This window comes from Rhinatrema bivittatum, chromosome 15, assembly GCF_901001135.1.
Source record: "Rhinatrema bivittatum chromosome 15, aRhiBiv1.1, whole genome shotgun sequence".
Classification (NCBI taxonomy): Eukaryota; Metazoa; Chordata; class Amphibia; order Gymnophiona; family Rhinatrematidae; genus Rhinatrema; species Rhinatrema bivittatum.
Genome location: NC_042629.1, coordinates 2,062,160 through 2,076,212, shown reverse-complemented (window position 1 = coordinate 2,076,212; position 14,053 = coordinate 2,062,160). Strand labels below are relative to the sequence as shown.

General features: G+C 45.0%; 1 protein-coding gene across 1 annotated transcript in view; it reads right to left on the bottom strand.

Moving 5' to 3' along the window:
* LOC115076959 (E3 ubiquitin-protein ligase listerin-like) overlaps window positions 1–5,362 on the bottom strand; it is a 53,501-nt gene extending 48,139 nt beyond the window's left edge. Inside the window, exon 1 of the mRNA XM_029579012.1 lies at window positions 5,213–5,362. Coding sequence (XP_029434872.1) covers window positions 5,213–5,251 — 39 coding nt within the window. The 5' untranslated portion in view covers window positions 5,252–5,362. The remainder of the gene's footprint in view (window positions 1–5,212) is intronic.
* Window positions 5,363–14,053: the final 8,691 nt, after the last annotated feature.

Here is a 14,053-nt window from a genome sequence, read left to right as displayed (position 1 = left end):
GAGCAATCTGCAGTCATCTCAGACTCTGGAGTATCTCAGGGTTCGATGCGATACAAGGCAGAGTGTTTTTGCCGGAGTCTCAGATCCAACTGTTGATGCTGTGAGTCCGATCCCTGCGGAAATCTGTTCGTCTATGTGGTCCTATCTATAGTTCCTGGGGTTGATGGCTGCCACATTAGAAATGGTTCCCTGGGTGAGGGCACATGTGCCCTCTTCAGCACGCCTTGCTCTCCCGATGGAGTTCGCAGTCGCAGAACTATATGGCAAGGCTGCTTCTTCTGTTTAGAGGTGAAAGCCTAGTTGAACTGGTGATTACACATGGACCGTTTCAGGAAGGGAATTTCCCTGATGACGTCGGATTGGTTGGTACTCGCGATAGATGCGAGCTTCCGGAGCTGGGGGGGCTCACTGTTAGAAGTTGGTGGTGCAAGGGCGCAGGCCTGCAGTGGAGCGACAGTGGAACATCAACAGACTGGAGGTATGAGCGGTTCGACTGGCATGCCTGCGGTTCGCCGAGCAGCTAGGGACTCTGGCAGTCTGGATAATGGCCGACAATGTGACAACGGTGGCTTACATCACTCATCAGGGTAGAACCACGAGTCAATAGATGTCAGAAGAAATAGATGTGCTCATGATATGGGTGGAGCAGCATCTCCTAAGCATATCCATTGCTCACATTGCTGGAAAGGATAATATCAGAGCCAATTTCCTCAGCAGGAGAAACTTGGACCCAGGAGAAGAGTAGCTGGGGGATGAGGCCTTTCAGCTCCTGGTGGACCGCTGGCAGGACCAAAAGTGATGGGCATAGAGCTCTCGATTAGGAGTGGCCACATGGTGCCCTGCTGTGTGCATTCCCGTCTTAGCCTTTGATAGGCAGGCTGGTACAGAAGAATGCAAGTCAAATCAACACTGTCTTTTTAGTGTCTCCGGACTGGGCTCAAAGGCTGTGGTGCGCAGATCTCCAGAAACTTCTGGTGGGTAGTCCCCTTTGGCTACCTTCTTAGATGTCAGGGACCCATTCTGCAGAAGGATCCGGGTCAGTTTTGTTTTAGGACATAAAACATGCCATACTGGGTCAGACCAAGGGTCCATCAAGCCCAGCATCCTGTTTCCAACAGTGGCCAATCCAGGATATAAGAACCTGGCAAGTACCCACTGGAAGCACTGTTATTCGCCTTCTGTAATTTCCACTCTTCTGGCCCGGAAATTTTCTACTTCTCTATCTTTCATAAGAGTTTGGAGGGTCTTTGAGGCCTGGTGTTCTGAGCTAGGTAATCAACTCTCAAGGTGGATATTCCTTTGATTTTGGAATTTTTTACAGGATGGCTTGCGTAAGGGTCTGGTCCTTTATTTATTTAATAATTTAAGTCAACTTAATTAATAGCAGGTAATGGACTTCTCCTCCAAGAACTTATCCAATCCTTTTTTAAACACAGCTATACTAACTGCACTAACCACATCCTCTGGCAACAAATTCCAGAGTTTAATTGTGCGTTGAGTAAAAAAGAACTTGTTACAGGGGAAGAGTCAATGTAAAGCCTGTCTTCTCAACCGGACATGTCCCTGTTTTTGCAGGGAATTAAACTTTTTTCATCCCCCATTGCGGCTTCTGGTGCGTTTGTGGGATCTTCTCAGTCCTCAAGTTCTCGGCAGGTCCAACATTTCAACAACTGTGTACTCTTTCCTTGTGGCTACTTATTTCAAGACAGTTTTCTTGGTAGCAATCTGTTTGGCTCATCGGATCTCTGGGTTGCAGGCTCTTTCTTGCTGTGAGCCTTTTCTCCATATGACTCAGGTTATGGTTCAGCTTCGGATTGTGCCTTCCTTTTTGCCCAAAGTGGTTTCGGACTTTCATTTGAATCAGTCCATTTGTTTGCCTACCTTGGACAGAGACAGAGATCAAGCTGAGTAATGCCTTTTGCATTCCTTGGATGTCAAGCATCATTTACTGCTCTACTTGGAGGTGACTAAGACTGTTTGGAAGTCTGATCGCCTGTTTGTGCTCCATGGTGGAGGTAAGCAGGGAGCACCAGTGATGATTGCCCGCTGGGCTGAGGAGGTCATTATGGCAGCCTATGTGGCTGCTGAGATTGCCTTACTGAAGCAATTAGACCGCATTCCATGCGGGTTCAGGCAGTATCGTGGGTGGAGCTTCGTTTGTCACCTGCTAAACACAACATGCTCATCTTTGCACACCTTCTCCAAGCATTACCACTTGAATGTTAGGGCTAGGGAGGATGCCGCTTTTGTGTTGGCGATTCTGAATGGGCCGCTGGCAGCCTCCTGCCCTTTTCAGGATTAACTTTTGTACCTCCCACTCGTTGGGACTGACCTACCCGAATGCTAAGGAAGAAGAAATTACTACTTACTTGATAATCTCAGACCCACCCTCAGCTGCCGGATTTTGATTTTGTAGTTAGCCTTCTTAGGGCGAGCGATGCAGAATATGATTCCTGCTCTTCATTGATAACTTAAGTGGCTTCTCTAGCTTTTAGTTTCCTAGATATACTCCTTCCTATGGATGAGCTCAGTGTTCCTGTTGGTTGAGAAACACGAATGGCTGTCTGTTGCTAATAAGTTTAATCATGTCTGTTCAGTTTGGCTTCTCCAGAGAATACTAGCAGGCTGTCAGGGTGGGACTATATAACCGTGACATCATCTTATGCTGGCGGAGGTGCATAACCCACTCGTTGGAATTGACCTACCCTTCACTAAAGGAAAGTACATTATCAGGTAAATAGTACTTTCTCCTTTCAGTTGGCATCTGAAGGCCATATAATCTGTGGAAGCTTTCAGGTTATAGTTCTGTGCGAGGGGGGGGGGAATTCTGCAGAATTCCCCCCCCCCCTCGCACAGAATTGCCAAATTATCCGCAGAAAATGGCAGAGGAGACCGCAGCATGCCACGAATGGAGCGCAGTTTGCAACGAAGATGAAGGCCCCAGCGTGTCACAAATGGAGTGGAGTGCCTCGGGACGCACTCCACTCATGGCAAAGATGAAGCCCTTGTGAGCATGAATGTATGTAGAGAGTTGTGTTTGTGGGGAGGGTGTGTGTGAGGGGGAGGAGTGTAGGGAGGGGAGGATGAGAGATGAGCAGAAACTAGGAAGGGTAAGCAGAGGGAGCCTATATGAGGAGATTGTGAATGAGTGTATATGTGTGTGAGAGATTGGGAGCTGGTGTGTATGAAAAAGGGATCCTGTGTATGTGACGGTGCTGGCCTGTGTGAAGGGACTGTATGTATGAGAGCGTGAGAGAGAGACATAGGTAGCCTGTGTGAGGGTGTATGCATGTGAGAGTGTCCCTGTATTAAGGGGATGTGTGTATGCGCGAGAGGGACAGGACTGAGAACAGGGTCAAACTGGGAGTGGGGAGAGAGTGGAAGGGGGTTGAGGGGAGAGAAATTGGCAGGTGGAGGAGTTGGGGCCTGAAAGGACAAAGTGGCCAGGGGAGTAGGGAGAAAGGGTGGAAGGGACACTCTTATTGTGAATTTCTAGGGAAATTCTGCTCAAAATATTTAAAATTCTGCATCTTTAAGTAATAACTTTATTCTGTATTAAAAATTAATTACTTAAGGACCATCATGTAAATTGTGTTATTTTGACCAATATAAAGTTTGCAGAATTTTGCAGACTTAAGTTTTTGTGCACAGAATTCCCCAAGGAGTAAGGTTAAGAGAGAGAGAGTTCCATACCTCTAAAACAGAGCTTCCCAAACTGTGGGTCAGGATCCCAAATGGGGTCACAAAACCTCCAGCCGGGGTCACAAATGCCTCTATAAGAGCAGTCCTCTCCAGACATCACCAGCAGCAGAAGTAGTGGAAATCAGCATGGGATCTTTGAGCTAGCATGCACTCTCAGTTCCTGCAATGGTCCCGCCCTCGCTTGAGTTTCCACGTTAACAGGAAGCCATGTGTGAGGAGGGACTGGGGCCACGGCAGGGCCTGTGAGCTTTTACTGGCTCACAGATCCTGTGCTGACTTTCATTACTAATGCTGCTGCCAGTTGCAGATCAACATCAGGCATTGGATCAGCCACTGGAGAAGAGTGGGCAGAGTGTGCACAGGTCTGTGCAGGTTGTCACTTCTTCTCTATCCTCTCCCATCACTGAACTTACCTAAGAGAAAAATGATGCCCCTGTCATCAGCCTACCCTCTTCCCACTAGTTGACATACACTTATCGCCTGAGGCCCAAAGGAAAATGTTGCTGCTGATCCTAGTCAAGGGGATGTTTGGATGGGGGCTGTTTGAAGGGAGGGATCAGATGCTGGAAGGGTTTGAGGGTTGGATCAGAGGGAGAGGGATTGGCTGTGGAAGGTGAGAGGAGCTTGAGGTGAGAGTATCAACTGGGGGGGGGGGGGTATGTGGCAAAAGAGAGAGGAAGGGGATGACAGATGATCAATTGGGGTTACAAAAATGGCTTGGAGAGGTTCACTGGGGAGGATGTAAAAAAACTGGAGTGAGTGAGCAAGAGGTTAGGCTGGGAAGGGAAGAGGAACTGGGGGATGTAAGAGGTTGAGAGGCCCTCTGGAGAGAGTGGAGGTTGAGAGAGGGAATCAGTTAAGAGTGCAGGCATGGTGAGTGGAGGGATTGTTGGAGACAAACTACACCCCCGCTAATTCGGTTTGATTGCCCTCTGGGGTCGTGTGAATTTAAGTGCTAAAATGGGGTCATATTGGCTAAATGTTTGGGAAGCCCTGCTCTAAAAGCTCTTGGCCTTGTGGGGGTCCCAGCTGTAGTCTCTTATGAGAAGGAACTTTTTTTTTTTGGCTAAAATCATAGATTTGGGGGAAGGGGCAGAAAATCACCTATGTTTTCTGGCCATCAGTGTGAGCAATTTGTGGAGGTGGCAGTTTATAAATTTGAGATAAACATATAGTAAAACGTGAGCCGTGAACTTAGCAAAGAGTTTAAACAAATAAAAAAAAAAGTTTGGCCAGCTCAGATCTTCTGGTCCCCTTATTGACTGTGGAAGAAGAGAGTCCCACATCCTTCACGCAACAGCAACACTTAGTGTATTAATTTACAATCACCAGCTTAGGAGCAAGAACAAGAAGCCTGGTGTTCGGAATACCCCCTTTAAAAGGCTCTTTCCCTAAGAAGATCGCAAGACATTTGGGCTAATAAGAACTCCGCTAAAGAGGTCACTGACATAAAAACCTGGCCCCTGCAGGCCCCGTGGGGATAACCCAGAATTATCTACCCACGCCTCACCCGCACATTTCCTTTCGTTCGCTGCTTCTTGCCTCCCATTTTCCTCGCTCCCAGCTGGACACGCGATTAATTGTAACTCCAACACCGCTTTCGAACGTATTTACTCCCCGTTTCCATTCGCAGCCGGAAGTAGTATAAATGTCACGTGCGTAATGCGCCGCGCATGCTCAGTGCGGCAGTGGTAGCCGCCGACGGGCCTAAGAAGTTTGAGCTAGAAGTGCCCCCTCAATACGCCACCAAGAAGGAACCGGGTGGGAAGAGAGAGCTTCAGAATTTGGTGGTGAATTTTGAATTGATTGTGTTTGTTCAAGTAATAAATCTGGAATGCATTAAATCGTTTGTAAATTATATGTCTGCCATAGTTAGGACTGTGTTTTTCTGTAATATGTGTTTACACTTGGGCAGCGGAACGACTTTTAGTTGGAGAGGAAGACTCCAACAAACTGACCTCTCCCTAGCTGATCGTTTAATTTACAATTAATGTCTTTCTTATATACTTTGCGTAAATCAGAGAACAATTTTCAAACGCCATTTATTTATATAAAGGGCTATTCAGTAAAGAGACTTCTTGAACACTGCCTATACTGTGTGTGGATAAAAACAGAAGTATTTTGGAACAAAACCTCTTAATAGGACAGGATTTAGGCATAGGCCACATAGGTGTATTGTCAGACAGGTACAAAACTATTCCGTAATCAGTAAAAAAAAAAAAAAAAAAAAGGAAAAACAATATTTACAAAATGTTCAATGTAGTTTATACAAATCTTAAGTACAAAATAGGAAGATGTTATTACATATTACATTTTTTTTACAACTGTTACCCTAAAACATGCACAATAATAAACTAAAACCCCAAACATACGTGCATTTCTTAAAAAATATATATTATTCACATATACCCCACACTCCATACATACATTTTCAAAAGTACCAAACATCAAAGCATTAATAAATACCAAGGAAAAAGATTGTAAGCCCTCTGGGGATAGAGAAGTACCTACAGTACCTGAATGTAAACCAATGTGATATCTTAGATCAAATGTTGGTATATAAATAAATAATGTTACAAAAAACTGGATCCACATTCTAGTGGGAGCACAGAGGAGAGGATCACCTTGCTGGTGGCTGAAAGGAATCAAATAAGTTTTTGCTTGGGACATTGCCACAATACTTTTAAAAAGGACAAAGTTAACTATTTGGGAATATTATTTAGTGTGTTTGTGCTTTTAATACTCAACAAGACAGCGAATAAACAAGTTAGGCTGTTTGTATTTTTAAATAGTAAGGCAGCTAGTAAGCAGTAGTTAGTGTGTTTATTTTTAAAAATCTGTAAGGCTGCTAGTAAGCAGAACTGAGTGTATTAAAAAAAAAAAAAAGTAGCCAGAAGCTAGAAATATGCTAGGGATCAATGTCTACCTAAGTAAAAAGGTTGAAAAGTTAAGAACATAAGAAAATGCCATATTGGGTCAGACCAAGGGTCTATCAAGCCCAGCATCCTGTTTCCAACAGTGGCCAATCCAGGCCATAAGAACCGGGCAAGTACCCAAAAACTAAGTCTATTCCATGTTACCATTGCTAATGGCAGTGGCTATTCTCTAAGTCAGTGGTTCTTAACCGGTGTGTCGCGACACCCTAGTGCAGAGCTTTCCAAAGTGTGCATTTACTGTGTCGCCTGAGGTGTGTCGCGCAAGCCCGGTGCACGTGACACACCGGCAAGTGGGAACCAATGCAGCCACCGGTGGACCTCATCCCACTGGCGGCTGAGCAGTGAAGTTTCGCTGGGCTGTGTGCCGGAGACACACAGCATGAAGATCGGTGAGCCGTGATGGAGCTTACGTCACCACGGCTCGAAGAAAAAGGTCACGCAGGTGCTCCTCCTCCTTCCTGCCCACGCGGCCCCGGAAGAAAAATGTTGCCGGAGCCGCACGGGCAGGAAGGAGGTGGAGCATCAGCCACGTGCAGAAGAAGAGCAGCGGGCTGAGAGGAGGAGGCCCGGTAGCAGGGTCCCCACCGCGGATCGGCCCGCGAAGAAGAGAGACGCCGCTGCCGCGGATCGGCCCGCGAAGAAGAGAGACGCCGCTGCCGCGGATCGGCCCGCGAAGAAGAGGGACGCCGCTGCCGCGGATCGGCCCGCGAAGAAGAGGGACGCCGCTGCCGCGGATCGGCCCGCGAAGAAGAGGGACGCCGCTGCCGTGGATCGGCCCGCGAAGATCAGGGCCGCTGCAGAGCCCATCCTGCAGCGACCCCTGAAGAGGAGCCCAGAGGTAAGAGAGAGGCTGAGGGCCCGTAGAGTGCGTATATGAGATGAGTTGAGAGATTGTGTGCATGTATGAGATGAGTTGAGAGACTGTGTGTGGGAGTGAGGACCTGAATGTTTGCAGAGACAGCATGTGAGAGCCTGTGTGTGTGTGAGAGAGACAGCATGTACCAGTGAGAGCCTGTGTGTATGAATGATTGTATGAGAGAGAGCATGTGACAGTGAGAGTCTGTGCTTGAGCAAGTCAGACAGCATGTGCAAGAGAGAGACTGTGTATGAATGATTGTATGAGAGAGAGCATGTGAGAGCCTGTGTGTGTGTGAGAGAGAGAAAGCATGTGAGAATGAGAACCTGACTGTATGTTTGAGGGAAGAAGATAGATGGAGAGAAAAGAAATAGAAAAAAAAGACAATATGAAAGGAATTGGCAAAAAAAATAAAGGAAAGGTGGAACAAAAAAGCCTGTGACCAACTGATAAAAAACTAAGATCAGACAGCAAAGGTAAAAAAAAAAATTACTTTTTACTGATTGGCACATGTAATTTTTGGTAATGTGCAAAAGTAGCATTTTCTCTATGCGGATCTCACAATGTACGAGATCAACATGGAGGAAGTGGAAACCCACGGGGCCTACACAGAGAAGGCAACAGAATGGGCTTCAGTGCCAATAGCAGCAATCAGCGCCTCCCAAATACCCATGCGGCATCAGTGACAGTGGCAGCAGAGGACTGAGAGAGGCTCTTGAGGTTGCTGGCAAAAGAAAGAGAGGGGGTCTGCCTTTAGTGTGCATGTGAATGAATGGGAGTCTGCCTGGGGGTGTATGTGTGTGAATGCATGGGTGCCTGCCTGAGGGTGTGTCTGTGTATGAGAATGTATGGGTGTCTTCCTGGGGTTTGTATGTGTGAGAATAGGTGCCTGCCTGTGTGTGGTGTGTGTGTGTGTGAGAATGATTGCTGCCTGCCTGGGGTCTGTTTGTGTGAGAATGAATGTGTGCATGCCTGGGGGATTGTGAGGGAGTGGTGTGAAAATGAATGGGAGCCTGCCTGGGGGTCAGTTTCAGTGTGTGAGAATGACTGGGAGCTTGCCTGGGTGTGTGTGTTTGTGTGAGAGTGATTGGGAACTTGCCTGGGTGTGTGTGTTTGTGTGTATGTGAGGGAGCCAGAGAGAGTGAGAGCATGAGTGTGTATGAGAAAATCCAGGGGAGTAAGAGTTTGTGTGATTGGTGTGTGTGGAGGGGGAGAGAGTGTCTTAGAGCCTGAGAGTGTGTCAGTGTCTGCGAGAGCGAGAAGTTATGGTGGGTATAAGAGCATGGTGGGTATAAGAGCCTCCCCAGGCGTCTGTTTGCGTTACAATGTGAACCGATGTGATATCCCTGATGAATGTCGGTCTATAAAAATTTTAAATAAATAAATAAATAAAAAAAATGTATGTGACAGTGTATGTGTGAGAGAGAATGGACATGTGAGTATGTGTGAGAGAGAGAGGATAACCTCCTAATCCTTGACAATATCAGGGTGACTGGAAATCAAGAGCTCCCACGTATGGACAGCAGGGGCTTTTTAAAATCCTTATTAGTTTTAATTATTGGGTGTTATTTGATATATGTGCTGTTTTGAAATATTTTATTGGTATTTGGGAAATTGTAAAAAATGTATATGATTTTAATTAATAGAAATTCTATTTATCAGTAGTTTTAAAATATTCTTTTATTAGTATGGTTTTACTATTATAACTGATGCTTTATGTTTCTTGATTTTATTTGTTTTATGAGGAATGGTGGTTCTGTTTTTCCATTGTTAATACACAGAGTCTGGCTTCCTGGGGTTTCCATGTCAGTTTTTGTCAAATTTGTGCTCCTTTATTCTGTATTTGGTGAGGGTCTGTCTCTGCTCTGTGTGTGTGACCATGATGAGAGATTCTACTAGCATAGGGATCTATAGCAATCGGGTTTGTTTTGTTTCCTCAGTAGGTGGTGTATTGGTATTCTAGGACCCAGTGTAATATTTACCCTTGCTTATTCACAGGTAGGGTTATTGTTGTTTGAGTCCTTGGTGTTATTACTGTTATGTTACGATGGGATTGCAGTATAGATTTTGAGTGTCTTTTTTGCGAGGTTTTGTGTTAGTTCACAATGTGCCTGGCAGTGGAAGGTGTTTGTGCTGCTGTTACTGTGAGGTGACACCAGAATTTGAAAATATCTTTTAGTATGATGAGCTGTAAGGGAAACATCCAAGCTCCATTGTTTGGGGGAATTTCAGTGGATGCACAGAGTTACAGAACTGGAGGTGCAGGATTTATATTGACATTCTGTCCCTTCCTATAAATTCCAGTCTTCACTCTCATAGCCATATAGAATTAGTTGAATGAGGCTATCAAATAATTATATAGTGTGAAACTGGCCAGCTTTTTAAAATTATGCAGAAGACCCTTTGGACTTTCTTATTAACACCAAATATTCAAAATCTGTGTTCATCCCATCAAGCTCATATATCTCATTAAAGAGGTAAATTGAATAACACAATAACTTTGTTTTATTATTGTTATTCATAAATTAGAACAATAACATTAAGCTTGGAATATTATATATTTTTAATATAAATGAGAGGTTTTCACAAGATAGGTTGTGTCGTGAAACATTTTATTATGTATATATTTAAGGAAATATACATAAATTGTCGAAATACATTTAGTTCGTTTAACCTTTAACCTCTGGTTTGCTAGTAAACTGAATTACTGTGTCCCGAAATTATGTTTGTCTAAAAAGTGTGTCACCAACATGAAAAGTTTGGAAAGCTCTGCTCTAGACAGTGATGCATTATGGCTGACAATACTGAGGCTATGCAGAAAAGCTTAATCTCTCTTACATTGTAACATGTCCATCCCACTCCATAAATTCTTTCTGACAAAAAAAAACATGTTTTTGGATAAGGTGCAGACAGAATTTTTAAATTTAAATTGGTGGATAGAAAATATAATACACTTTTATACAGGGTCTATCTATGCAATAAATCTTGCACTAAACAAATATGAGTTGTAGGCTCAAAAGATTGTAATGGGCTCATTTAAAAACCACTTAATAAATGATGCAGAAAGAATAGTCTGCTCATGGTTAAAAATGTCAAATAGCATGCTTACATTTTGGGGTTTCCATCCCACTCCATATGGAGTGGGATGGAAACCCCAAAATGCATGAGCTAAATAGCATGAACATGCTCAGTTTTCTTTCCTTTTTGCTTCCTCCTGCTATCTTCCAAGTAGGTCTACAACTAAGCTGCATACATGAGTCTTGCTCGTCCGTGCAGATGGAAAAAATGGGAGACCTTCTTCACTCTAGGTTAGGAGGTTAAAGAAGAGTGGAGAATAACAGGAGAGCAGAAAACTGACATGACTGCATGTTTAGAAATCTATCTTGTATGTGAAAGGATGTGGTTGAGGGCAACCCAGGGAGGAATCTATCCATGCAGACTCCAAAAAAAACCAAAACATCAGTATCTGAACATATCTTTCCTCTATGACCGCCCTATAGTGTAGGCTCTGCAGTGGCTGCACCACATAGTCTGCCATTGCCTCAAAGCATACAGTCATGAACTCTGCACAACTGGTCAGCTCCACAAAGCTTTTGAGCCTCAGACTGCTTCTCAATTTTAAGCTTCTGATGCCTACCATGATCTTTGGCTACACTGATAATGTCAATGACAGCAAAGACCTTTGTCTCCTTGAAATCTATTACTTGGAAATATATTTGACTTGTGTAAAGAAAGAATAGATTTTTTTTTTTTGGAATGCTCAAGTGTTTGTTAGTGTGTCTACTCTGTTATACTTCCCCCCAAAAAATAATTCCCTTCTTTCCCTTAATATATCCATAAGAACTTAAGAAATTGCCATGCTGGGTCAGACCAAGGGTCCATCAAGCCCAGCATCCTGTTTCCAACAGAGGCCAAAACCAGGCCACAAGAACCTGGCAATTACCCAAACACTAAGAAGATCCCATGCTACTGATGCAATTAATAGCAGTGGCTATTCCCTAAGTAAAATTGATTAATAGCCATTAATGGACTTCTCCTCCAAGAACTTATCCAAACCTTTTTTGAACCCAGCTACACTAACTGCACTAACCATATCCTCTGGCAACAAATTCCAGAGCTTTATTGTGCTTTGAGTGAAATAATTTTCTCCAATTAATCTTAAATGTGCTACTTGCTAACGTCATGGAATGCCCCCTAGTCCTTCTATTCTATAGCCAAAAGATCTTCATTCAAAAATTGGAAGAAGGAACCAACAGAAGAAAATAGGATAAAGCATAAACGTTGGCAAGTTAAATGTAAGACATTGAAAGAGCCTTCTCCATTGCTGGCCCCACCCTCTGGAACTCCCTTCCCGCCGAACTCCATTTAGAACCATCCCTGAGCCAATTCAAAAAGGGAATCAAAACTTGGCTTTTTAAACAGGCCTACCCCAACTCCTCTCAATCCTGATCAGTGACCTCTTCCGAACCACTTCAGTTCCCTTCCCCGCCCCATCGCCCCACTACCTCCCCTCCTACCCTGCCCCTTCCCCCCCGGCAACGTTTTCCTCTGAATCACCTCAGCCCTCCTTGCCCCACATCCATCCCCGCACCCCCTCCCCACCCCCCACCTCAGCTCTATCTCCTTCCCCGCTCCCTCCCTCCCAGCCCCCTTTACCCCCCTGCCATCTTTTGTACATAAGTTCATATATCTACCTAATATTGATTATAAGTTCATATGTTTATTAAATTTTAATATGGATAACCTAAAAATCCATTTAGTTCAACCAAATTTTATTTTGCTCGTTGACCTTCTATAAAAATGTACTTTCATTTGTTATCTATCTATCCTGCTATCATCGTTCATTGTAATTTCCTTTCACCGTTACCTGTAAACCAACATGATGTGTCCTACGAATGCCGGTATATAAAAAAGCTTTAAAATAAATAAATAAATAAATAAATAAGACAAGCTAAGAGAGAATTTGAAAAGAAGTTGGCTGTAGAGGCAAAAACTCACAGTAAAAACTTTTTAAAATATATCCGAAGCACAAAGCCTGTGAGGGAGTCAGTTGGACCATTAGATGATTGAGGGGTTATAGGGGCACTTAGAGAAGATAAGGCCATCGCGGAAAGATTAAATGATTTCTTTGCTTCGGTGTTTACTGAAGAGGATGTTGGTGAGGTACCTGTAATGGAGAAGGTTTTCATGGGTAATGATTCAGATGGACTGAATCAAATCACAGTGAACCTAGCAGATGTGGTAGGCCTGATTGACAAACTGAAGAGTGGTAAATCACCTGGACTGGATGGTATACACCCTGGAGTTCTGAAGGAACTAGAGGGTGAGGTTTCGGACCTATTGGTGGAAATTTGTGACCTATCATTGGGTCATCCGTTGTGCCTGAGGACTGGAGGATGGCGAATGTGACCCCAGTGTTTGGAGAGGGCTCCAGGGGCGATCCGGGAAGCTGCAGACCGATTAGCCTGACTTCGGTGCCGGGAAAAATGGTGGAGGGTGTTCTAGACATCGAGATCGCGGAACATGTGGAAGGACATGGTTTGATGGAGCAGGGTCGGCATGGCTTTGCCCAAGGCAAGTATTGCCTCACGGGTCTGCTTCACCTTTTTGAGGGAGTTGATGGACATGTGGATGGGGGTGAACCGGTGGATGTGGTGTGCTTGGATTTTCAGAGGGCGTTTGTCGGGGTTCCTCATGGGAGGCTTCTAGGAAGGGTAAGGGGTCATGGGATAGGTGGCAATGTCCTTTCGTGGACTGCAAACCGGCTGGGGGACAGGAAACAGAGAGTAGGATTGGGTGGACTGTTTTCGCAATGGAGGGGAGTGGACAGTGGAGTGCCTCAGGGATCTGTATTGGGACCCTTGCTTTTCGGTGTATTTGTGGGTGGTCTGGAGAGAAATGTGACGAGTGAGATGGTCGAATTTGCAGATGATACAAAATTGTTCAGAGTAGTTAAATCACAAGCAGATTGTGATGGATTGCAGGAGGACCTTGTGAGACTGGAGGATTGGGCATCCAAGTGACGGGGTTTGATGTGGATAGGTGCAGGGTGATGCATGTGGGGAAGGGTGACCCGTGCTGTAGTTGCACAGTGTTGGGTTCCATGTTGGGTGCTGCAACCCAGGAGGGGAGGTCTGGGCATCATGGTGGATGGCACGTTGAAGTCGTCGGTTCGGTGTGCTGCGGCAGTCAAAGGAGCGAATGGAATGTTGGGAATTATTGGAGGGGGAATGGTGAATGAAGCGGAGGATGTCATGATGCCTCTGTGTCGCTCCATGGTGAGACCACACCTTGAGTGCTGTGTGGTGGAGCAGGTACAGAGAAGGGCTACCAAGGTGATGAGGGGAATGGAGCGGCTCCCCTGTGGGGAAAGAATAAAGAGGTTGGGACTTTTCAGCTTGGAGAGGAGACGGCTGAGGGGGAATATGATGGAGATGTTTGGGATTATGAGAAGTCTAGAACGGGTAGATTTGAAACGGTTATTTACTCTTTCGGATAATAGAAAGACTAGGGGACACTCCATGAAGTTAGCATGGGGCACATTTAAAACTAATCAGAG